General features: G+C 49.3%; 2 protein-coding genes and 1 long non-coding RNA gene across 8 annotated transcripts; 1 reads left to right on the top strand and 2 right to left on the bottom strand.

Annotated features, from left to right (window-relative positions):
- The first annotated feature begins 1,630 nt into the window (after positions 1-1,630).
- TXNL4A (thioredoxin like 4A) lies at positions 1,631-10,768 on the top strand. 6 transcript variants are annotated; one of them, XM_087818927.1, is made up of 4 exons: positions 1,631-1,699; positions 1,835-1,983; positions 9,037-9,140; positions 10,398-10,768. In XM_087818927.1, the coding sequence occupies exons 2-4, from the start codon at positions 1,855-1,857 to the stop codon at positions 10,567-10,569; spliced, it is 405 nt and encodes a 134-aa protein (XP_087675053.1). In that variant the 5' UTR covers positions 1,631-1,699; positions 1,835-1,854; the 3' UTR covers positions 10,570-10,768. The 6 variants fall into 6 exon arrangements, with proteins under 6 accessions (XP_087675053.1, XP_087675052.1, XP_016074161.1 ...); XM_087818926.1 differs by having other exon boundaries at positions 1,835-2,007; XM_016218675.2 differs by lacking the exons at positions 1,631-1,699; positions 1,835-1,983 and adding exons at positions 2,023-2,151; positions 3,989-4,058.
- LOC148092742 (uncharacterized) lies at positions 9,030-16,248 on the bottom strand. The gene is made up of 3 exons (XR_015714817.1): positions 16,196-16,248; positions 13,365-13,488; positions 9,030-9,400 (listed from the first exon to the last, which is right to left on the bottom strand). It is a non-coding gene; the product is annotated as an uncharacterized LOC148092742 (long non-coding RNA).
- HSBP1L1 (heat shock factor binding protein 1 like 1) lies at positions 15,057-16,173 on the bottom strand. The gene is given in 3 exon segments (XM_016218660.2): positions 15,057-15,200; positions 16,088-16,121; positions 16,123-16,173. Coding segments are annotated over 3 exon segments (204 nt in total). The 3' UTR covers positions 15,057-15,081.
- Positions 16,249-21,963: the final 5,715 nt, after the last annotated feature.

Here is a 21,963-nt window from a genome sequence, read left to right as displayed (position 1 = left end):
AGTGCACTTGCGCGCGTGCGTACGGTGGCTCCTAAGGCGAGCTGGCGGCGGTGGGTGGGGCCCGGGTGGGGCCCGGCCTTGGGAGGCTGGCTCTTTCCCGACCCTCGTGGAAGCCGCTGGGCGGGACAGGGGCCTGCGCGGGGGGAGAGTTGCGGGCGGGCGGGACTGCACCCCTCTGGGCTAGGAATTTGGGGGTTAACGTTGTGCGCAGGTTTGCTGTGATTTCAAATCCACGTTTGTGTCACGTGAAGTGGTTTCACTGCACTTGATTACGACAAAGACTAAAACGTAGCTTTGGGGTGAGAATAAAGTCAGTCACGTTACATCTGTTGTCCGAGGTAAGCAGCAGCCGGGCTGCTGGGGGGCGGGGAGCTCATCCACGAGAACGTGGAGCAGCCGCGGTGGCGAGGGGACGTGCCGGCCGCAGATCCCGGGAGCTCGTGAGGCCTGGAGAGCCCCGGGCTGCGGCGGCGCTTCCACCAGAAAGTCTGGGACGCCCTGCGGAGTTCGTTTTCCCTAACAGTGGTCTCACACCGGGGGCCCACCTACCGCGCTGCAAGGTTGCACAACACAAGGTCAGTATACAAAAGATATTTCTAGACCTAGTTATGAATAATCTGAAAATGTTAAAAATAACCCATTTAAATAGCATCAAAAAGAATAAAATATTTAGGAAAAAAATGTAAGTGCAAGAAGTGGACACTGGAATCTAAGCCATAGAAATTAAAGACCTAAATGGAAAGAATCCCACATGCATCGATTGGAAGACTTAATCTTGTTAAGATGCAATACGTCCTAAATTGGTGTATAGAGTCAACACAATCCTTACCAAAACCACAGCTGCCTTTTATTCAAAACTGACAAACTAACCCCAATACTCAGATGGAGTGCAAGGACTCAGAAGGGCCAGATTGGAGACCTCCCTGATGTCAAGGCTGACTGCTGCCCCAGCTGGTTTGTCTCAGCGCTGAGAGCCGGCCTGTGGACTGAAGGGTCCGGGTCTGACCCCGATCCAGGGCATGCACCTAGGTTTGCCGGCTCCATCCCCGGCCCCAGTCGGGGCACCTGCGGGAGGCAACCAGTCGATGTGTCTCTCTCCCTCTCTCTCCCCCTTCCACTCTATCTGAAAAGCAATGGGAAAAAATGTCCTCAGGTGAGGATTAAAAAAAAGACTACAAAGCTTCATGAATCAAGACAGACTGACATACGCTACACATAAAGATCAGTGTCGTTGAATCGACACTACAGAAATCCTTGCATTTAAAGTCAATCGAAGCCGGGCTGGCGTTACTCGGCGCTGAGCGCTGAGCACGACCCGGGAGATGGAGGTTGGATTCCGGGCGCAGGCCCAGGTTTCAGGCTCGATCCCCAGGGAGGGGTGTGCAGGAGGCAGCCAATCAGTGACTCTTCCATCACAGACGTGAATCTCCCCCTCTACGTGGGCGGCCAGAATGATTCATTTGGGGCCTCCGTGGAGCGAGCGTAACAAGCCCCTCCCGCATGGCGGCGCCTCCCCCAAGCAATCCGACTCCAGGCCACCACCTGAGACCACCCACCAGGCTCCAAGCCCGGGCGCCGACGCGCGCACGGCGGACGCACCAGCGGCGAGCGCGTACGCACGCACGCACGCACGCACGCACACGTCGGTGCATTGCATGCCGGGAGCGGCCTCTTCGCGGGAGGCTTGGTGCTGTTGGAGGTCGGTGCGGGCCGGGGCCTGGGGGGTGCCCCGGGAGGGAGCGGGGGGCGGGCGGGGCCGGGACTGGGCCCGGGAGGGGGCGGGGGTCGCGGGCTGAGCCGGAAGGCGCGGGTGCAGTGAGTCTCTCTTCCGCAGAGCCCGGTCGAGTCGCCAGCATGTCGTACATGCTCCCGCACTTGCACAACGGCTGGCAGGTGGACCAGGCCATCCTTTCGGAGGAAGACCGGGTGGTCGTCATTCGGTTCGGGCACGACTGGGACCCTACGTGCATGAAAATGGACGAGGTCCTGTACAGCATAGCGGAGAAGGTACCGAGCCCGCCGCGCGCCGCCGAGTCGCCCTCTCTCGCTCGGCCGGTCGGCGGGAGGTTTAAAAGCTGCATCCATTCGCTCTGTTCAAGCCTTAAATTTTAATGTGCGGCAAAGGAAGAGAAGACGTAGGGTTGACCTCGGGTGAGGACCAGCTCCCCGAAATTGCAACCAGTAGGTTATGTTTTTTGGGGGGAGAAGTTTCCAGTCATTACAGAAAAGTTCATGACCCCTTTCCCTAGGTAAATAACTTAATTCCTAGTGATAGGGTGTTTTTCAAAATTTGCATCTGTAGGAGCAGGAACACAACAATTTTGCCGACTTTGGCAGGAGTGTTGGAGCTCCCTTTAAATAGCTTAGTTTAAAAGGATTTTCTTTTTTTTGGTACCGTGTTTATTTGTTTTATTTATAAAGCAGAGCATTTATGTTAGTAGCATGGGAAATCCTGCTCGTTTTGTCGTTTTTTATTTTTCTTATTTATTTTTAATTTACATCAGAGATTTAAATGCAGGAACAGTCGGTGGAAACAGAATTGGGCTTTGTTAGATATGGTTTTCCTGATGGTTAAGGTCAGACACCGGTGTCTGTGGCACTTGTTTGCCAACAGTCAGAGTGCAGGTTGTAGGGTGTTTCTGTGTAAGCAGAGCCTTAATTCTTTTTAAAAATTTCCTTATGAGGATTTTAAGATCACTTTAATTTGGATTTTTGCAATTGCATCAATAGGGCAAAAGGTACATATATTACAGTGTTAGTGAAATAATTAACTTACTACTATTTTATGAATGATTAGAAAGGTCATTTGAATGAAGAGTAAAAGTGGAAACATTGAAGCCATCTTTCATGGTAATAGGAGATGCTAATATAAACTGGGTTAAAATAACACCTTTGAGTAAATAGTAACAGAGGTAAAGATATACTTTGTATTTAGGAAAGGAAAGCTGATTTTTACTGTCTCCTATTTGGTAGGAGAGGCAGAGAGATGTAGGGTTGGTGGCATTATGGACATTGGGGACCGTTCTTCCATGTCAGTCATCATAAGTACCACTTGGAATACTTAACAAGTGCATGGTAGAGATTCCGGTTCCATGGGCTTGGGGTGAGGTCCAGAAACAGCTTCTTTGAGAACCTCCCCTGGGAATTGTGATGCGACTTTCCAAAACCCCTCAACAGAGGTCTGGGTTCAAGTACAGGTGCGGGGCTTGTTAGCTATTCCCAAGACACTGAGGAGCTTGGGGAGGTGACTAGGGAACTGAGGAGAGCTTTGAGTCAGGTGAGGTGGTGCCAGGGAATCATTTATTCATTGTTTAAGCTGTAGTTGTCAGGCAGATCCTGCTGAATTCAGTGAAGACTCTACCAAGCACCTTTCTGATAAGCAGATCATTAGTGTGTTGACTTTGAAATAGCCTAGGGTGTGTGTCCTGGATTCTACCTTGCAGGTGGTGGCATAACCACCAGGTGATGTCCAGATCCTGCTGCCCTCAGCACCAGGCTAGGAGGGCTAGAGATGTCAGGGTTGGTTGGCTCTTCCTATCTGAGCAAAACTCAGCAAGATGCTCTTACCCAGGAGAGAGATTTTATGCATTAATGTAAGTTTTTAGGGACTTTTGCCAGAGTGGTTCTTTTCTAATGCCTTCGTGTCAGTAGTGGACACACTCTTCTTGTATTGAACCTGTTCATAAGGACAGTTTTAATTAGGCCACTTTGAGTATTTTCCTTTGGTCTTTTAAGTTACCCTTCTTCTTTTGTCCAAAAATGTGGGTTTATTTTAATAAACTTTCAATATTATATTATAATGTAGCTATTCTAAATGCAAACTTGAAATGCATTATAAGGCAATTAATGTTTTATTGTCTTAGTATAAGGGCAAAATATGAGTTTATAACTCTGGAAGTTCTTTTCGGGAAGCTCAACAGGAATTTTTGAGATTTAAGGTTTTAGTATAAATAACAATTTAACTCTATTTAAAAATCTCCCTCTGCAGAAATGGCAGATAATGGGGGATCTTCCTCATCTTGTTACGAGCCCTGTTTGGATACCCCAGCTGTTTTAAAGTGAGTAAAAGTTCCCGGGTTCAGGCTGGAATGGGGTGTGTTGACTTGATGCTCTGACAGTGCCAGCCCCTCCTCATGCTGGGTTAGTTCTGAGCTGTACTGAAGCAGAGATATGCTTACCCATTTCACAGCTGTCTGGAAGTTGGTAGAGTGAGGATAACAAAGTTTCCTGTTTGGCAGTTGATTTTATGCACAGCTTTGAAGAGAAACTGCTTCATGCCCCTCTGAGCTGTCTGCCTTTCTGTAGGAACAGTTTGCACAGCTCGCTGTTACCTAAATCCCACAATGGATAAGAAGAAACAGATGTTTAACTTTTGTGTTAAAAAGCCCATACAAATAGAGTTTAAAGTATGCAGCACCTCAGTGAGACTGCCTTGTGATCATACATTCTAGATGAAATTGTATGTAAGGCAGAGATATTCGTGGAACTCTTTAGGAATGACTGTGGGGTCTTCCTGAGGCATCACATCACGTAAAGTAAGTGAACTAGTAGAAGTTGGTGCTTGGTCAGTGAGGAATTGATAGAACCGACAGAAGGTGTGTGTTTGTGTTTGCTGTGGATTTGTGTCTCTGCATAGAACCACCTTGCAGCAAGCCTCTGTGAGAAGCAGGATTGAGCGATGGTTAAGGGTCCAGACCGAGCTGGGTTCTGCCACTTACTGCCTGTATGATATGTAGGAAAGTGGGTACCAGTGCCTGACTCATAAGTGGTTGCAGGCAGAGTTAACATAAAGGCTCCCAAGACACTTCCTGTCACATAGCGGGTAGTATGTTCCGTAATCCTTAGCTACCGTTATTATGTCTCTCTCACATCACAAAATTTGCAACAGTTATTGTGAGTAGAGCTAATCAGGGTACTTAGTTTTAGAAAATTAAGTTACCATATAATTTTTTTGATGGACTTGAAATGAATTACCTAACAATGTAATAATTAGTCAATTGACAGCCCAGAACATGATCAAAAGAATATGTGTATAAAAAAATAAGTTGATAATAGAAATGAAACTTGTACATATGGTTTTTGGTTTTAAAAAATACTAATCAACAACCAGTTAAGATTACTACAGATATAGTAGGCAAAATGTATTTTAATAGGATGCAAATACGTTTACAGCACCATTTAAAAAGATGGTCTCATGGGTAAATGGGAAAAGAACTTGAAAAAAAAAGAAATTCCCGTGGTTAAGTAAACTTCAAAGAAACACACATTAAAACAGTGCACTGTCATTTTTTGGGCATGTCAGAGACAAAATGGTAAAAAGGAGTTGGTGTGTGGGATGTGCTGGAAGCCGTGGTGTTCAGGTGGTAGCACTGCAGTCACCCTGAGGAGTGCGGCTGGCTTTGTACAAGAAGCCTGACGAGCGGACGGTCCCACCGTTTTCAGTAACTGACCCTCCAGGAGACAAGGCTTTGTGCTCTGTGAGACCAGTGCTGTCATTTGTAGCAAAAGTGGAAACAAACACAGTGTCCAGAGATGGCAGACCACTTAGGCCAGGCACAGTGCAGGCAGGAAACCGACAGCTCCTGAGCAGGTGCTAGCAGTCACCTGTCCAGGCTTGGAAATTGGGATTTAAACTGGGAACGTCCACCCTACTGGGTGGAATATTATTTGGCCATAAAAAATGATTTTCTACAGGCTCTATTTAATACGGTGGGGAAGCAGTGATGTCAGCTGGAGAGAAGCAGATTGTAGAAGGCGCCCTCATCAGCAAGCATTGGGTCGGGAAGGGCACACTTACTTTTCACTTTAAAACATTCATGTGCTATTGGTTTATTATGACTGTCTTATGTTCTTTAAATTATATAACTTGTTTGAAAAATACTGGGCTGGATACAAAAGAGCAAATTTTCCATTTCATTTCTCTATTTTCCAAATGAACTTTTTTTTTAAAAATATATCTTTATTGATTTCAGAGAGAGGAAAGGAGAGGGAGAGAGAGAGACAAAAACATCAATGATGAGAGAGTCATTGATCGAGCCCGCAACCTGGGCATGTGCCCTGAGTGGGAATCGAACCCCGAACGCCTGGATCCTAGGTCGACGCTCAACTGCTAAGCCACGCCCGGCCGGGCCCAAATGAACATTTTTTTTAAATGGAGAAAAGATAGACACTTAGCTTAATTTCAGTTTTATATTAAAAAAATACACACAGGATTTTAGTTACCTGCAGATTCATGAATGGATGTGAACTGTTTGATGTTGTGGTTCGGACCATGTGGAAGGCGTCGCAAAAATACAGGCCACCCAAACCCACGTGAGGAGAAGCTTTGACAGAAGGGAGCTTTTCCAGAGGAGAAATGGGGGGTTCAGAGTGGGGGGCAGTATGCTCACATAGCTGCCCACCTGGGTGAGCCACATGGCGTGGCCCCTTCCTTCCTGCCAGAACTGTGGCTGTGGAGTCTTCTGTTGGGGCCTCGCCTCTGAGGAAGGGGGTGGACTTGACACCTCGTAAGGCAGATCTGATCTCAGGATGATAGAGTGAAGTCCATACTGTCCAGAACCACAGTTCTTAGTGACAAAAATAGGTTTCTTGAGTTTTAAATAGAAGTTTATTGTTAAAGTTCTTTTATTTAGCAAATATTTACTAGTGCCTTGAACGTGGCAGATGTTTGGCTCTGAGGACACATCAGTAAAGACCACAGACGTGGTTCCCAGCCTTGTGGGGCTTCAGATTGATCTGAAGAATCCGAATGTGATTTATTTTGAGGGTCAAACCAAGTTCTGTGGGGTCACTTAATTGGGGTTTATTTTACTTTTGAGTGAGCTACAGTTTTCTTACCATTGAAGGCAAAGGGAAATAAGGCTGTTCCTAAAAGCCTAGCTGTCTGAAAGGCCTCTTGGGCTTTCATTGGATCAGCAGCTTATGCTCCATTCAGGAGATAGGTGTGTGTTTTTATATTGTAATATTAACATCTGTCATTTTAAATAACAACTTTTATTATGTGGGAAGTAATAAAGCAAGAAAATGCTTTTCTTAAGACAGTACCTGTGCTTAGTGAGCTTTACATGGAGGCAGCACCTCAAAGACTAGCTGGTAACTTTCTCCAGGAGACAGTGTGGAGAGGAGCCTGTGGCTGCCTTCACCCAGCCCTGTCTGAGTGGCCACAGTGACCCAGAGTCACACGCAGCAGAGGCTGTTTGAATGTTTGGTGCTCAGCTCACATTCTTTAACTCAGTTCTCTTCATTCCACAGACACCTTCTCTGTCACCAGGAGAGGGAGGGGGATGGCTAGGGGACCCAGTTCTTCCTGCCTCAGCCTCTGAGTTCGTCAGCCTCTTGCCTCTCTTTTCATAGCCGAGCCCCTCTTGGCCACTATTGCAGCCCCGTGCTATCTTGCGCTTTCGAGCTGGCACCGATGACCTGCCGGTACAGAACTCAGCTCTTCCCCACCTTACTTGTAAATAAATACCCAGACTTCTGAAGCTGGGAAGGCCCCTGCCTGCATTTCCAGGCTCACCCTCCCACCTCTGACCCCCTGTCCAGGTGCTGCCTCCGCATCTGCCAGTTCTCTCTTCTGCCATTATGTTATGTTACATTACGGTGCCGCGCTCTTAGCCTGACGAGTCCCCACCCCACGGGCCCACCCCTCTGGGCAGGCGGGTCCCTTCAGGCCTTGGGTAGGATTCTCATGTAGAGGTTGGGCCTTGGCTTAATATGTCTCTATTTAGGGGTGTTGAACGAGTTAGAATTAATGAGTGAGGAGTGTCTTGCCCAGAGTGGGTTCTCAGTTGTTCATGAAACCCATCTGGTGAAATAAACATGTTCAAGTTCCCCTAAAGGACACCAGTCAGATTGGGTTAGGTAGGGGCCCACCCAGCGCCAGCATGACCTCGTCTTACCTGATTACACCTGCAGGGACCCTAGTTCCATATGAGGCCACATTCTGAGTACTGGGGATTAGGATTTCATATACTGTACATATTTTGCAGGAGGGTTGGGGAAAGGGCACAATTCAACCCCCACAACATAGTAATTCATATAAGCTTTCTAGAAGGCATTGAGACAGAACTATTTATAAGAAGCCTTTAAAATGTCATGTTCTTCTAGAGATTGTATTTTAGGAATTTATCTTTAGAAATAATGAAGCATGTATACAAAATTAAGGGTTAGAATGTTCACTAAGGGTTAGAATGATATTAATGAAAGTGAATTATTTCATGAAAAATTAGAAGGTTACAGAAAAATGGTAAAGTAATGGCGTAGACATTTGATGAACTAATTATTTAACGGAGCCATAAAAGTTGTGTTTTTGTAAAGTATATAAGAGAATGCTTGTAATTAAAGCAGGCACTAAATATAGCATGATCACTGTATGATCACATTTTGTTAAAACAGTATGAACAGATTTTTATTTACGTACTTACACAAGGAGCCTTGGCTTGGTGGCTCAGTTGGAGGAAAGATGGGAATGAATATACTGAAAATCCCTTCGCAGCAGTTAACTTTTTGTTGGCATTGAAGGTGATTTTATTTTTAGTTTTCTGGGTTTTCTAAATCTTCTCTGATGATGCAACTAAAGAAAATTTGTTATATATGCTATTATTTGGTGTACTAGTCTATTAGTATTTACAAGAGTTCAGACCCAGGTACGTGGGGAGTGTGTGGCTGAATTCTACAGATATGTAAAGCAGTCATTCAGTGCACGTGATTAAGTGTTCGTGAAAGTCCAAGTTTGGAGAACTTTGCATAGATTATTGCTAGATCAGCGTGAATAATATACCTGTGGACGTTTCCTGCAGGTTCTTGTAACTCGCTGACCTGAAAAACGTTAAGGGAGGTGTAAATGGTCAGTGAATTGCTCAGTGTCCGAGCTTGTGGAATTGTTTTTCTGTGTTAACTCTCCTGGGAAGATGTTGGAGAGGTCGCTTGAAAATGTTCTATTATACACAGATAGTTGTTTTTGTTTTTAATGTGCTTTTACAGAATAAAAATTTGATTTCTTATTTTAGGTTTTGTTTCAATCTTCTTTACTTTTAGGTAAAAAATTTTGCAGTTATTTATCTTGTGGATATTACAGAAGTTCCTGACTTCAACAAGATGTATGAGCTGTATGATCCGTGCACGGTCATGTTTTTCTTCAGGTGCGTCCTCTCTCAAATCTGTTGTTTAAGTTGTCTTCCTAAAGTGTTTAAACTGAAGTTGTTGGTCTGGGGGTTTAATGTGATCAAGATGCCTTCAGAGTCTTTTATTCAGAGGGAAGTCGGCTGTGTGGCCATGTCAGGTACAGACTGTACCACCAGGCAATCAGCATGGTCTTCTGAGTAATTTTTGAAGCAACAGTTCCCGTTCTGGCATTTACTCAGTGACAAATCGCCCTTCTGAAATAACCTTGCCCAGAAACCTAGGTGAAGTGTAATTGAATGAAAGACATTCTCGTTAACATTTAAGATATGTTTAAGTAAACTGTTGATTAAAAATGCCCATTTTATTTTTTTATTATTTTTTTTAATCCTTGCCCGAGGGTATTTATTCCAGTCGACGTGAGAGGGAGATATCAATTGGTTGCCTCCTGCATGCGCCCAGACTAGGGCTGGGGTCAAGCCTGCACCCGAGGTACGTTATGTGCCCTTGGCTGGAATTGAACCCAAGACCTTTCAGACCATGGGCCAACGTTCTAACCACTGAGCCACACCAGCCAGGACGGAAAATGTCCATCTTAAAATAACTCACTTTTAAAATATGCCAGTGACTGTTTAATGTCCCTTATGGTGCCTAAGAGGAAAACGTCTACTTAATTTCTTTGCTTATAAGCACAAGATCATTTTATCAGCTAAAACATTCTGTTGTGGACTCTAGTCAGTGGGTTACTGGCATGAAGAATAGAATTTCCCTAATTTCCTCAGGTAAGTTGGTATCCACAGGTCCAGTGGACTGTCCAGGGTGTGTATTAGCTTCATGTTCTGCGTAACAAGTTAGCACAAACTTTGTGGCTGAAAACACCACTTGTGAGCTTGGTTTCTGCAGGTCCAAGTCCAGGCAGGCTCCATGTGTCCCTTGGGGTCTCATGAGGGCATTCAGGGGAGAATCCACGTGACTCACCCTGATGGCTGCCACACATCGGAGTCAGGTCTGAGCCAAGTAACCAGAACTGTAACAGGGAAACAGGCACTTTTCATGGGATCCCTTCTAGAGGCTTTTTTTTGTTTATTGATTTTTAGAGAGAGAGGGTGTGTGAGAGAGAGAGAGAATCGTTGATTTCTTCCACTTACTCATGCATGTGCACTGACCAGGGATCGAAACCCCCAGCCTTGGTGTCCGTGGACAGTGCTCTACCCTGCCGAGCTCCCTGGCCAGGGCCCTTCTGGAGGCTCTAATGAGCATCCTGTGTCCCCCCCTAGGAACAAGCACATCATGATCGATCTGGGCACCGGCAACAACAACAAGATCAACTGGGCCATGGAGGACAAGCAGGAGATGATCGACATCATTGAGACCGTGTACCGGGGCGCCCGCAAAGGCCGGGGCCTGGTCGTGTCCCCGAAGGACTACTCCACCAAGTACCGATACTGAGCCCGTCACTGGTGCAGGGGGTGGGTTTGCGGGCATCACTTTCACCTGGAGATGCTGTGGACTCTGAGGCCTTGAGTCTGGGGAAGGACGGAAGGCTGCTCAGACTCACTCGGAGTTGGCCCTGCTGCTGGACTTTTATATTTTCAAGTATCTGTAAATATCTAGCTGAAGTGAACAAATACACGAGGATGGGGACGTCCCTGTGGTTTAGTTCTTGTATAGATCACTGGTTTGGGGAGTAAAAACTTAGTTCTTTACCTTTGAAGTGAAGTTCAGGGGTCTGTGGGCCACTGTTTTGCACCCTTGGCAGTGGAAGCTCTGAGTGTCCCGTGGCTGCTGGAACAGACCACATCCCGGGGCACGTAGCAGAATGTGTCTCACCTGGAGACAGGACGTCTGAGGGCCAAGTGCCTCTTCCCCACCCGCCCCGGCCCACCCTGGTCTCAGCCTTCGTCCTTTCCTGAGTGGCATCTGTGTCCACATGTCCCGTTTTGATAGGACACCGGTCATTGGCTCAGGGCTGCTGGGCTCCAGCATGATCTCATCTTACTAATTACATCTGCAACAGTTCCATCTCCACATAAGGTCATTCTGAGATCCTGGGGAGATGGGGGGGGCACAAGTCAACCCACAACAGAATCTAACAGCCTGAGTTCAGAAAGGATACACACTTAGTAAAAATGTACCTTATGCTTCGGGTTATAATAACAGTGCAATAACCTAACTTGGGGGGAGGAGGGGGCCTTCCTTTTGAATATAAAAAGGAAGCTGCTGCTTATTTCCCCTGACAGTATATCTAATGTACTTGAACATGCTGCATTCTCTGTGGAGTCCCTGAGCCATTCTGAACGTGTGTGTGTGTGTGTGTGTGTGTGTCTGTCTGTCTCAAGGGGAGCATTGGTGGGGGGACACACCTGGAGCCCCCGTGGTTTCACAGCCTGGTTCTGCCACTTACTGAGAACCTTGAGCAAGTGGCTCAAGTCCTGGAAGTCCTGCTCTGAAGTGAAGGGGATGCTAGTGACTGGAGAAAAGGTATGAGATGTTCTAAATTAAATTACAGGCCAGAGAGGGAGACGAGCAGTTAACCAGTTAATAGCTGTGGGCCAGCTGACAAAAGGCTGCTCACAGTCCTGAGTGTACTGGAGCTTTGAATTCAACCCTAGGCTTCTGTTAGCAACACTGGACCACTGCATCGTGCACATGCGTGATTTCAGGACTAACCAATCAAAGGTGGTGGCACCTGTCATAGAACTGCCCTGGGCTCACCTTTTCCTTCCCCCCTTATCTGTGGCTAATGAGAATTCTCTCAGAACAATTTACGTCTTCCCCCCAATGTGTAACTGCCCACCAACTCATCCAGGATATGGTCCTGTTTGTCTTCTGTCTCACCCTGATGCTGGTGGTTTTGACTTCATGCCCAGGAAGGACCGGGTCTGTTTCTGGCAGGGGATTCCTGGGTAAGAGTCTCATTGTAGATCATTTATAATAGCAAGAAAGTGGGATATAACCTCAGTATCCAAGACCATAGACTATCAATCAGCCATAGCCCTGGCTGGTGTGGCTCAGTGGATAGAGTGTCAGCCCTCGCACCTAAGGGTGGCAGGTTTGATTCCCAGTTAAGGGCAATACTTGGATTGCAGGTTCGATCCAGCCCTGGTTGGGCCTGTGTGGGAGGCAGCCAGTCGTGTGTCTCTCACATCGATGTTTTTCTCTCTCTCTTTCCCTCCCTTACCTCCCTCCCACTCTCTAAAAATCAATGGAAAAAGTATCCTGGGGGGACGAGTAACCAAAAAAAGAGTGTATGACATTTTCATTAGAAAAAAGTGTTTATATGAAAAGAGGTCAGGATATTAGATAACAAACAATACGATCAACTATATAAAATGGGTGAAAAAACATTGGTGGCTAAATTGTGGTTGATTCTGACTTTTGAATGAACATGACATTTCATTTGCAGGGATAATTTATATTTTACAATGGGAAACTACATCTAGCCTTTTTGGGGTGATCAGGGTTATTTCACTCTGGCCTGGAGAGAGGGGAATTGGATAATTATTTGAAAGTGTTTCTACATACCCTGAAAAGATCTAACTGCTCACTGCCTCCGGGGGGGGGGGGGGCCGCAGTGAGGGTAAGGGTGACCTTGGGAATTAGCACTCCGGCCTCACCTGCCTTCTCGGTTTTCACCTGGTTTGGTTTGGAGAGTGTCGCTATCAGAACCTGTCTGGACTGGACAGATTAAAATGCGTCTTCCCAAGATGCTGTGACTGGAAGTGTTGAGTGGTGCAGCCGTTCAAAAAGCACCTTCTACCAGAACACTGCTTATGATACTTTTAAAAAAGATCTGTGTAGAATTTAATTGAGAAAAAAATTGACGACATACAGTTTACGCTTCTCTTGTGTGGTTTACAAGTAAATGTGTCTGTGAAGACGTGCTCTGCCATTCGGCAAATATCTTTTGGGAAGTGGTCAGTTACCTTCGGAATTACGTTCTTACCACCTTGCCTTTGTTTTTTTAATCTTTAATTTTACTCAAATGGTTTCTTAAGGACTAAAAATCAGAACTTGAGTTACATAGATTATAACTCAAAGTACAGTTTTCATTTTTATCACAGTTTCAAGTGTAAGTGCAGATGTAAGAAAAAAGAAAGAGGTAAAGATTTACTTACATATGAATTAATGCGCAGTTAAATAAGCTGAACCCAAGCTTTCAGCGAGTGTACCTTAATTCCCGTAATTACTAGAACATTTGTATAGGAAAAATTCATTACATAGAAAAATGGAATGTTAAGTACCTTGTTTCAGTTGAATGGAGCCAACGTGGACTCACCATCAAGGTGAGTAAACAAGGTGTTTCCCATCGCTCGGGGCTGAGATTCCATCACCCGGGCCACAGGTGTCCAGGGAGCTCCCTCCTGTCTGTGTCAAAGTGAACACGGGAAAGGGTTACATTCAAAGCGGGAACAGACAAAGAGATCTTTCAGAAGATAGAACAGTAGTTTTAACACTGTGGGTCATGGACTCTCCTCCAGTCACTCCTCCCAACGGGAACACAAGTTTAGGGGTTTGCAGATTACCCTGAAACGTGGGCACAAGCCCTGACCTAATGCCACCCACACAACACATTTAACCAGGCAGTTTTGAATTTATTTAGGCCTCTCTTTCAATGTAAAAGACATCAGCAGCTTTGAACAAGCTTAGATACCTGACCTTCTCTCGTGTGCATCAAGAAGTGCAGTCTTGCCCTGGCCGGTGTGGCCCAGTTGGACATCATGCCACACGCTGAAAGGCGGTGGGTTGATGCCAGGGCAGGGCACATACCCAGGCTATGGGTTCAATCTCTGGGCAGGGCATGTTTGGAAGGTAACTGATAATGTTTCTCTCTCCCTCAACATCAATTTAAAAAAAAATTTTTTTAAAGTGAAGTCTTGATACTTAAACATTTAATTTGACGCCTAATATTTAGTGGGCTTTGACCAAATTTAAAACGCTGCTGGAGGGCAGGCGATGAAAAGGAGGAACTAAGTTACCACAGGGCTCTCTGCCTGGCTGTGTGCCAGCTCAGGATCCTGCAGAAACCGGCCCATTGGGCCCCGCCCCCGGGCACTGGCTTATCACCAGTCAGCCTTCAGAGGTGGAGGGCTCAGCGTCCAGTAGGCCGAGACAGGACTGCTGGGCAGGAGGCCCTGTCTGATGCAACCTCAGTAGGGAAAGGTGTTTTAACCCTACAGGCAGTTTCAGAGTGCTCGTGCATGGCAGGACACGGCACAGCTATCTCTTCTACCCAAAAACCAGATGTAGACACTTGTAAGTCAGATAGTGAACTAGCTCTGCTTTAGCAAGATAAATATGAACATTGTCAAAGAAATGGGAAAGCAAGGAAACAAAGGCATCTAATTATTAAAATATGCCCATAATCAAAATAGCATGTCAGTAAAACATGCATACGTGTCTTAACAAAGTTGTGCATCTCCACATACGTCATGTGGATGTAAATTCAGTCTGAGACCCGAAGCTCAGCATTTATTTGCATCTGAAGACTCAGTGCAGAATTACACTGGGAAAGAAATGTTTGCATAGTGGTACCAGCTGGGGCCTCCAGACTCTGGAAGTAGGTTGAGAGCTTAATGCAACATTTCTTCTTTAAATAATTCCATGAATATATTGTCTCAAACAGAAACTGCTCATTATAGTGCCCAATGTCTAAATCATTGTGATTTGTATTTTGACTAAAAATTAATTTGAGGGGTGGGAGTAAAAAGTTCTTGAGTAAAATCCAATTTTTTTAAGCTTTAAAATCCAAATTTTAAATAATAAAGTTTTTCATTTAAAATGTGCACTTTTAAAGGAATTGTGACTGTCTCAGTTGGTCTATTTAGAAAGGAGCGTTTGTGAAAGGTGTGTACTTCCTGAAGGTTTCTCAGGTAGTACAGAGGTGCAGTCCCCACGGTGAGCAAATAGGGGACCGTATTTCCCGGGATGGGAGCAGGAACAAACTCCGCACAGGTGAACTTAGTTTCCTAGTGGTGGCCTCACCATGTGTTCTCTCGCAGCGCCTCTGATCCTGGCTTGCACCATTGAGCCACTCACATTCCGCTGCAAGTCCTGGAGGCGGTTTCCCGTTTCTTCCAGTTCCTTGTTAAGGATCCCAGAGCCCCTGGCAGGAAAGCCCTGCTTTAACCTGCAGCCTCACCTGGGTCTGACACATACCCTGGCTGGGCAATTGTAGGACACCTGAAGGTCAGTGCAGACATCTCCCTGAGGCATTTGTAGGGAGTCTCTAACCTCTGAACTGTGAGCTCAGCTCTGAAATCTTGGGTCCCCTGGCGTGGACAGATTTGGGATGTGAGGTACTCTGGTATGTTTAACCACGTCTTAAACTAATGAGAATGTAAATATAATGGAAATTAACGCAGTTTAACTTTATCGTGTCTAAGAATCTTTCCCCCCCCTCCTGGAACCCACCCACAAATCAGAATTGCAAGCTCCATACGCAGACGCTGCGCGCAGTTTTCAGGGAATGGATTTAACTGTGTGAAGTGACAGCTGTTACCCTTGTCTGGATTTGCTCAAACTGGAAACAAACATTCTACCCTAATTGTGTTTGAATTCATGTCTTAACAAAACAGTGAGCTGCTCAAGTTATAAAACAAAAACAAAACCGAACAGGTAGGGAGCCAGGCGTGGCACCCTGCGCGGGAGGCCCTGCTCCGCTGCGGGTTTCTGAGCGGGCAGCGGACTCGGTACCCAGCGGACCTAGGGCTTGGTGGCAAAGCCCTGCCGGGGAGGCCTGGGCAGTAAGTCCACGTTGTTTTATTTGCCACACAAAATGCCCCGTTCTACCGGTCAGGCAGGAAGAAGTGACCTGTGACTGGTAATTGCGTCAGGATGCCAGTGTCAGGCGAGGCCGCATGTAAACACCAGGAAATCCTAGATCAACAATTATCCCCTTAAAACTATTCCGCGATAATTTAACAGGTCAAAGTATCAGTATTTGCTATAAGGTGGGAAAGGGTATTTCTGAGGTGTAATGTTGCCGTCAGAACTTGAAAAATGTTCTTGAAGTTCATGAAATAGATTTTCTGCCTGAAAAAAATGAATCATAAGGCAACTGAATATAACTTACTCGATACGAACCATGCACGTGTGTAGTTGTTTTTGACGAGGAAAGTCTTCAACCCGGAGCGCGGGGACAGAGCCAGGGGCAGAGCTGCCGGAGGCCAGCGCCAGCCTCGCGCCGCGCGCAGAGCGACCCCCACGCGCCCCTGCACCCGCGGGGGGGGGGTCGGGCCGCGGCGTCCAGGCGACCCCCACGCGCCCCTGCACCCGCGGGGGGGGGGTTCGGGCCGCGGCGTCCAGGCGACCCCCACGCGCCCCTGCACCCGCGGGGGGGGGTCGGGCCGCGGCGTCCAGGCGACCCCCACGCGCCCCTGCACCCGCGGGGGGGGGTCGGGCCGCGGCGTCCAGGCGACCCCGACGCGCCCCTGCACCCGCGGGGGGGGTTCGGGCCGCGGCGTCCAGGCGACCCCCACGCGCCCCTGCACCCGCGGGGGGGGGGTCGGGCCGCGGCGTCCAGGCGACGGCAGGAACCGCCTGAGCCACCCTGGCTCCGGGGCCTTCTCGGGCGCTGCGCAGGACTCGGCCCTCGGCCCCTGGGCTCATTAGCTGGGCGCCGTCGCCGCCACCTTTACTTGTTGCCTCGTAGCCTAGAAGTGCAGCCGCGCGCTGCTGGGGTGCAATTCTCTCCTCACACAAGCCCATCTCCAGAAGCGGGGGCGCGGGGGCGGGTCTGGACCCTGCGTTTCCGCGTGAAGAGCGGCCCGCGGTCAGCACTGTTTCCTCCTATCGGCGGCTTTACCTTCGTCAGGAAAATGTAGGTTTAAGTACCTACAACATCTGACAAGTTCTTTTCAACAGACTGAGAATCGGCCCTAAATGGTGCTGCCCGGGCACTAGCCGTCCGCTCTGCCTGCAGGAGGTGGGTGGGGGCGCCGCGGGCGGGCTCTGCCCCGCGGGAGGGGGTCGAGCCCCCAGAGGGCCAGGTGGAGGCAAGGAGGGGGCGGGGCGGGGCCCCCACTCACCGCGGCCGCAGCGCGCCCCCGGGGTCTTCGCGTCCCTGCGCGTCCGTGTGGACCCAGGGCGCGTCGGGTGGGCCCCAGTCCGGGTGGGTCCGGGTGGCCCTGGCGTGTCAGTGCCGCAGTGACCCTCTCCGGTCCCGGCAGCGTTGGTCGCGGGCAGCGCTTCGGCTGCAGAGGGAACACCTGAGAGTCTGGAGGTGCTGCAGCCGCCCAGCAACTTAGGTGCCAGGGTGAATTCCTGGGCGGGGCGGAGCTGCCCAAGTGGGGAGACGCAGAAGCTGCCCCGCAGGTCCTGGGACAAGGCCTGGGAGGTGAGGGCCAGGTGAGGGTGGCGGCTCCATCCTGAAGGTCATTGTCACCATCCCTGGGGCGGGATCTGGGACCCTGTGCAGGGACAAGGCCCCTGGTCTTAGGGTCACAGCTCTGCTTTGCTTTTTTCATCACTTTGGAGAAGAAAAAGGTAGCACAGAGCTGGCAAGCCCCCTCCTCCTGCTTGTCCTCTTCGTATTATTATAAAATATACACAACATAAAATGTACCATCTTAGCCACTTTTAAGTGCACAGCCCAGTGGCATTAGGCACATTCACCACGGTCTACCCACACAATGCTTTCATCTGCCCAAACCGAACCACTGTCCCATTAAACACTCACTCACCCTCCCCCAGGCCCTGGCACCCACTGTCTACTGCCTTCATTTTCCATCCATGTCACTTCTCTGAATGGGGGGGTCACGGAGGCCCTGGGGACTGGGCCCTGTAATCACCCATCCTGGAGACTGTCAACTCTGAATCTCTGCCACATCTGTGGGTGACTTCAAGGCTAAAAATCTCATGCTCTGTGACCGATTCCCAACACACCACCAACACTTGCATCTGGATTTGGGTTTTACAAATATCTGGAAGGAACCCCTCCCCCACTCCCTTAAGGCCTGTCTGGGTGGGAGCTGTTGGATCAGTTTGTGGGTGGTGACCTGTTTTGTACCCCTTTAAACTTGAAGCTCTGTGGGGCAGGGCTGTGTCTGTCTGAGTCACCCCAGTGTCCCAGGTGTCTAGCTGAGTCACAGCACATGGACACCTGGATGCTGAATGTTTGTGAAACACGGTCACATGTTAGTAATCAGGAGAATACAAATCAAAAGCATACTGAGATCCCAGTTCACACCCACGGTGGCTACAGTCAAATGCAGACAATACCAGGTGTTGGCGGGAGGGGGTAAATCCGGAGCCTCGAAATTGCTGTGGGAATGGGAAATGGCACAGCCAGTGAGCACATAGCCTGCTGGTCCATAAAACCTCAATTCCACCTTTAGGTATCGACCCAAGAGGAATGACAAAATGTGTTGTGTCCACACAAAAACATGTACACAAATGCTTATAGCAGTATTAACAGTGGTCAAAAGGCAGAAGGAAACAACCGGGTGTCCAACAGATGAAGAAACAATGTGGTCTGTCCATACAAGGGGGTATCACTCAGTTAGAAAAGGAAGTTCTGACACTCGCTACAACACAGATGAACCTTGAAGACGTGATGCTGAGTGAAATATACCAGTCACAGGTGGGGTCAGTACTGTATGATTCCACTATATGAGGTACCTAGAATCATCAAATGCATAATGAAAGTAGACGGTGGGTGCCGGGGCTGGGGGAGAAATGGGGAGTTCGTGTTTAATGGGTGCAGAGCTTGTATGGAGAGATGAAAACATCCTGGAGGTGATGGTGGTGATGGCTGCACAACCATATGGATATACTTAATGCTACTGATGGGTGCATTTAAAAATGGTTAGGATGGTAAATATGAGGTAATGTATATTTTACTACAATGTATCTTTCTAAAAGTACATCTTCCCAGCTAACTCTCCAAACTGTAGGCTAAGAACTCCAGGATCCTTGATTCTCTCTCCCTCTCCCTTTGTGTTTTTAAATATATTTCTCAACTGTAATCTCTGGCCAAATGGGAACCTCCTCAGAAATTCTGATGACCCTGAGAACCAATCTCTACTGGAGAAATAGGATCTGTCATTTTACACCGAGCATCTGTATGGGTTTTCACCTACGCTGCCTAGTTAGGGATCAAATTCTTAGTCCTGCATCTGTGGGCAGCAAACTCATTAATATGGAAGCAAGAATCACTCAACAGAAACCCATTTTGTTAAGAACATTACATTTCAGGAACGGGTTCGGGGCGAAATCCTCTAATGCCACCGACCTTGGGAATTACAGGGTGGGAATGTTAAGGCGTGCTATGAAGCCCCAGAAAGCAAACGGATTCACTGGTGCAGGATGCTCATGGGGAAGAAAAGAGTCTGAATAAGACACATAATAGCAGAGGCAAAACAGGAGACTAAAGTTTAAATTAGAAAACTAACATTTTAATTTTGATAGATGAGACCATCATAGTGTGATGAAAGGTAAGAGGAAATCCTGTCCTGTGAAGAGTAAATGTCAGGGGACCACCTGACACCGGAGTCGATGTGATGGTCTCGTTTCTAAGGCCTTTGATCTAAGATGCTGTTGACTCTAAGAGGCACTGTTATGACTGAGAAAGGGAGAAATTCTTTCAATTAGACTAACGCGTTCAATTTTTATTCTATATTCATTAAAAGAGGTCTTTTCTAGTCACTGATGCTGGTGATGGACACGGGGTTCTTTGCTACCTCTACTTCTGCATGTTTGCAAATTCTCAAACATTCTGTAAAAGGGGCTCTTTGGGGGTGCAGATGTGGGTAACAGACTAGTATAGGTTTTTTTGCTTTTTATTTTTAAATAGTTGCAATATTTTCATAATTTTAGCTTTCCTTTTTGAACGTAATATCAACTATCTTTATTTTAAAATTTTATTTATTTTTAGTTTTTTTAGTGAGAGGAAGGAGGGGAGAGAGAGAAAAAAAGAGAGACAGACAGACATTGGGATCAGTTGCCCTGACTGGGGATTGAACCCACAGGCTGGGTATGTGCCCTGACGGAAATAGAAGCCACCACCTTTTGGTGCAGGGGAGGAGTCTCCAACCGAGTCACACTGACCAGGGCTTATCGACTATTTTTAAACTTATTATTTACAATGCAATTCTGGCTGCACTGAAAGTAAGTGGCCATTTTCCTGGAAGCAAATTATTCTGAGTCCTGAGGACTTCCAGTATTGGGTGTGGATCTTAAAACAGTGACTGCAACCTGGCTACCCCAGAGGCTTCCAAGGCTGCCCAGACTTCAGTGGGCCCTGGAGGTGCGCCCTGGTGTGGGTGCCCCCCCGCCCCACGGACCCAGAGTAGCAGGTGGCTGTGGGCTGGCCACCAATTTGCCCACATGTGCCAGGAAAACAGGGCCAGCAGCTGCCCCAGATGCAGCGCCAGAAGGGCAGCCGGTGCCCTTGCTCCGACCTCCAGAAGGGGCAGGAGGCGCTCAGCGGCCGCCTCCGCCTCCCCAGCCCTGTCCTGCTTCCTTCTGCGCTGGGTTTTTCCCGTTCAAGCCCCGGCTGTTCTCCGTCATGTCTGGTCGACACTCTGGCTGTGACAGCCCGGCGCTGGCCAGTTGACTCAGTGGTTAGAGCGTGGGCCCCCGACCCAAGGGCCCCGTGTCGCTTCGGCCCCGGGCGCGCTCAGCTGCAGCTTGATCCCCGCGGGGGCTCCCGGGGGAGGCGGCCCATCCACGTGGTTCTCTCACACCCACGCTTCTCCCTCTCCCTCTGCTCTCTGAAAAGCAGAGGAAAAAACAGCCTCCGGCAAGGATTTGAAAAAAAAATCGCGAGAACCCAGAAAAACTTGAAGCTGCCTCGGCGGAGTGACACCCCGTGTTCTTCCAGCGCCGACGCCCGTCGCCCCGCGCTCCTTGGGGCGCTGCTCTCGGCCAGGCTGTGACTGTCGTGATTGCCCACAAAGCCCACCGGGTGGGAAGCTGGCAGCCTGAGTGGGGGGGAGCCGGGGCCAGGTGTGTGCCCGCGGCCACAGGCCTTCCCTCTTGGGGTGCTTCCGCCCTGCCCTAGTTCGGGGTGCCCGGAGCGGGGCTCCTCTGCAGACAGAATTCCGGGGGCTCTGAGCGCCAGCTGCACGGGGTCAGGCCCAGGGCTGGCCGGCGTCACCGGGGCCCCGCTCCCAGCCCCCGCATCTGCGTCCCGGGCCGGGGTCGCCGGGTCAGCGGGGCTCAGAAATTCCCATTTCCTGTCGCTGTGCAGGGGCGCCGCTGGTCACCTCAGAGCCGCGGCCCGGCGGGAGCGGTCACGGCGCCTCTGACACGCGTGCTCAGGCCGGAGGACCCGCGGCGGCTGCGGGCTGCGGGCTGCGGGCTGCGGGCCGGCTCCGTCCCCAGAAGAGCCGCCGCCCCACCCCGGCAAAGTCCCGAACTTCTGAATCCTGCTCCGGGGTGTCCCCTAGCTCAGGATGGGGCCCCGGCTCCGCCAGGGAATTACCGCGCGGGGGGACCCCTGGAGTCACCTGGGGCAGCTCCCCGGACCCCACGCGGGGTGGCGCCCCTGCCCACGCCCTCCCCGCCCCCGCCGGAGGGGCCCCAGGCCGCGCGCCGACCGCCGGCGACGACAGGGCCCCGCCCTCCGCCCCCGGTGGCCGAGCGCCGGGTCTACACGGCCCCCAGGGACATGCGAGGACCGTGCACGCGGCACCTGGCCCCGAAAAGGCGGCCCCGCGGGCAGGCGGCTCGGCGCCCGATCCCCACCTGCCCGGCCGGCCTCGCGCTCTAGGACCCGCCGGCGCCCGGCCCTCCCGCGGGCGGGGCCGGGCATTGTGACGTCACGCCGAGGCGGGGCTCGGGGCTCGGACGGCCGACAGACGGACGCTGCCGGACGCGCGGAGCGGGCGCGGCTGGTGA

Source organism: Miniopterus natalensis, chromosome 7 (genome assembly GCF_054644295.1).
Source record: "Miniopterus natalensis isolate mMinNat1 chromosome 7, mMinNat1.hap1, whole genome shotgun sequence".
Classification (NCBI taxonomy): domain Eukaryota; kingdom Metazoa; phylum Chordata; class Mammalia; order Chiroptera; family Miniopteridae; genus Miniopterus; species Miniopterus natalensis.
Note: the sequence above shows the minus strand (reverse complement) of the source record. Positions and strands in the feature narration are given on the sequence as shown.

Coding starts and splice junctions, on each gene's coding strand:
- TXNL4A (XM_087818926.1), top strand. CDS start 1,855: ATGTCGTACATGCTCCCGCACTTGCACAACGGCTGGCAGGTGGACCAG. Junction 2,008..9,036: donor TGTACAGCATAGCGGAGAAG/GTACCGAGCCCG, acceptor CTTTACTTTTAG/GTAAAAAATTTTGCAGTTAT. Junction 9,141..10,397: donor ACGGTCATGTTTTTCTTCAG/GTGCGTCCTCTC, acceptor GTCCCCCCCTAG/GAACAAGCACATCATGATCG.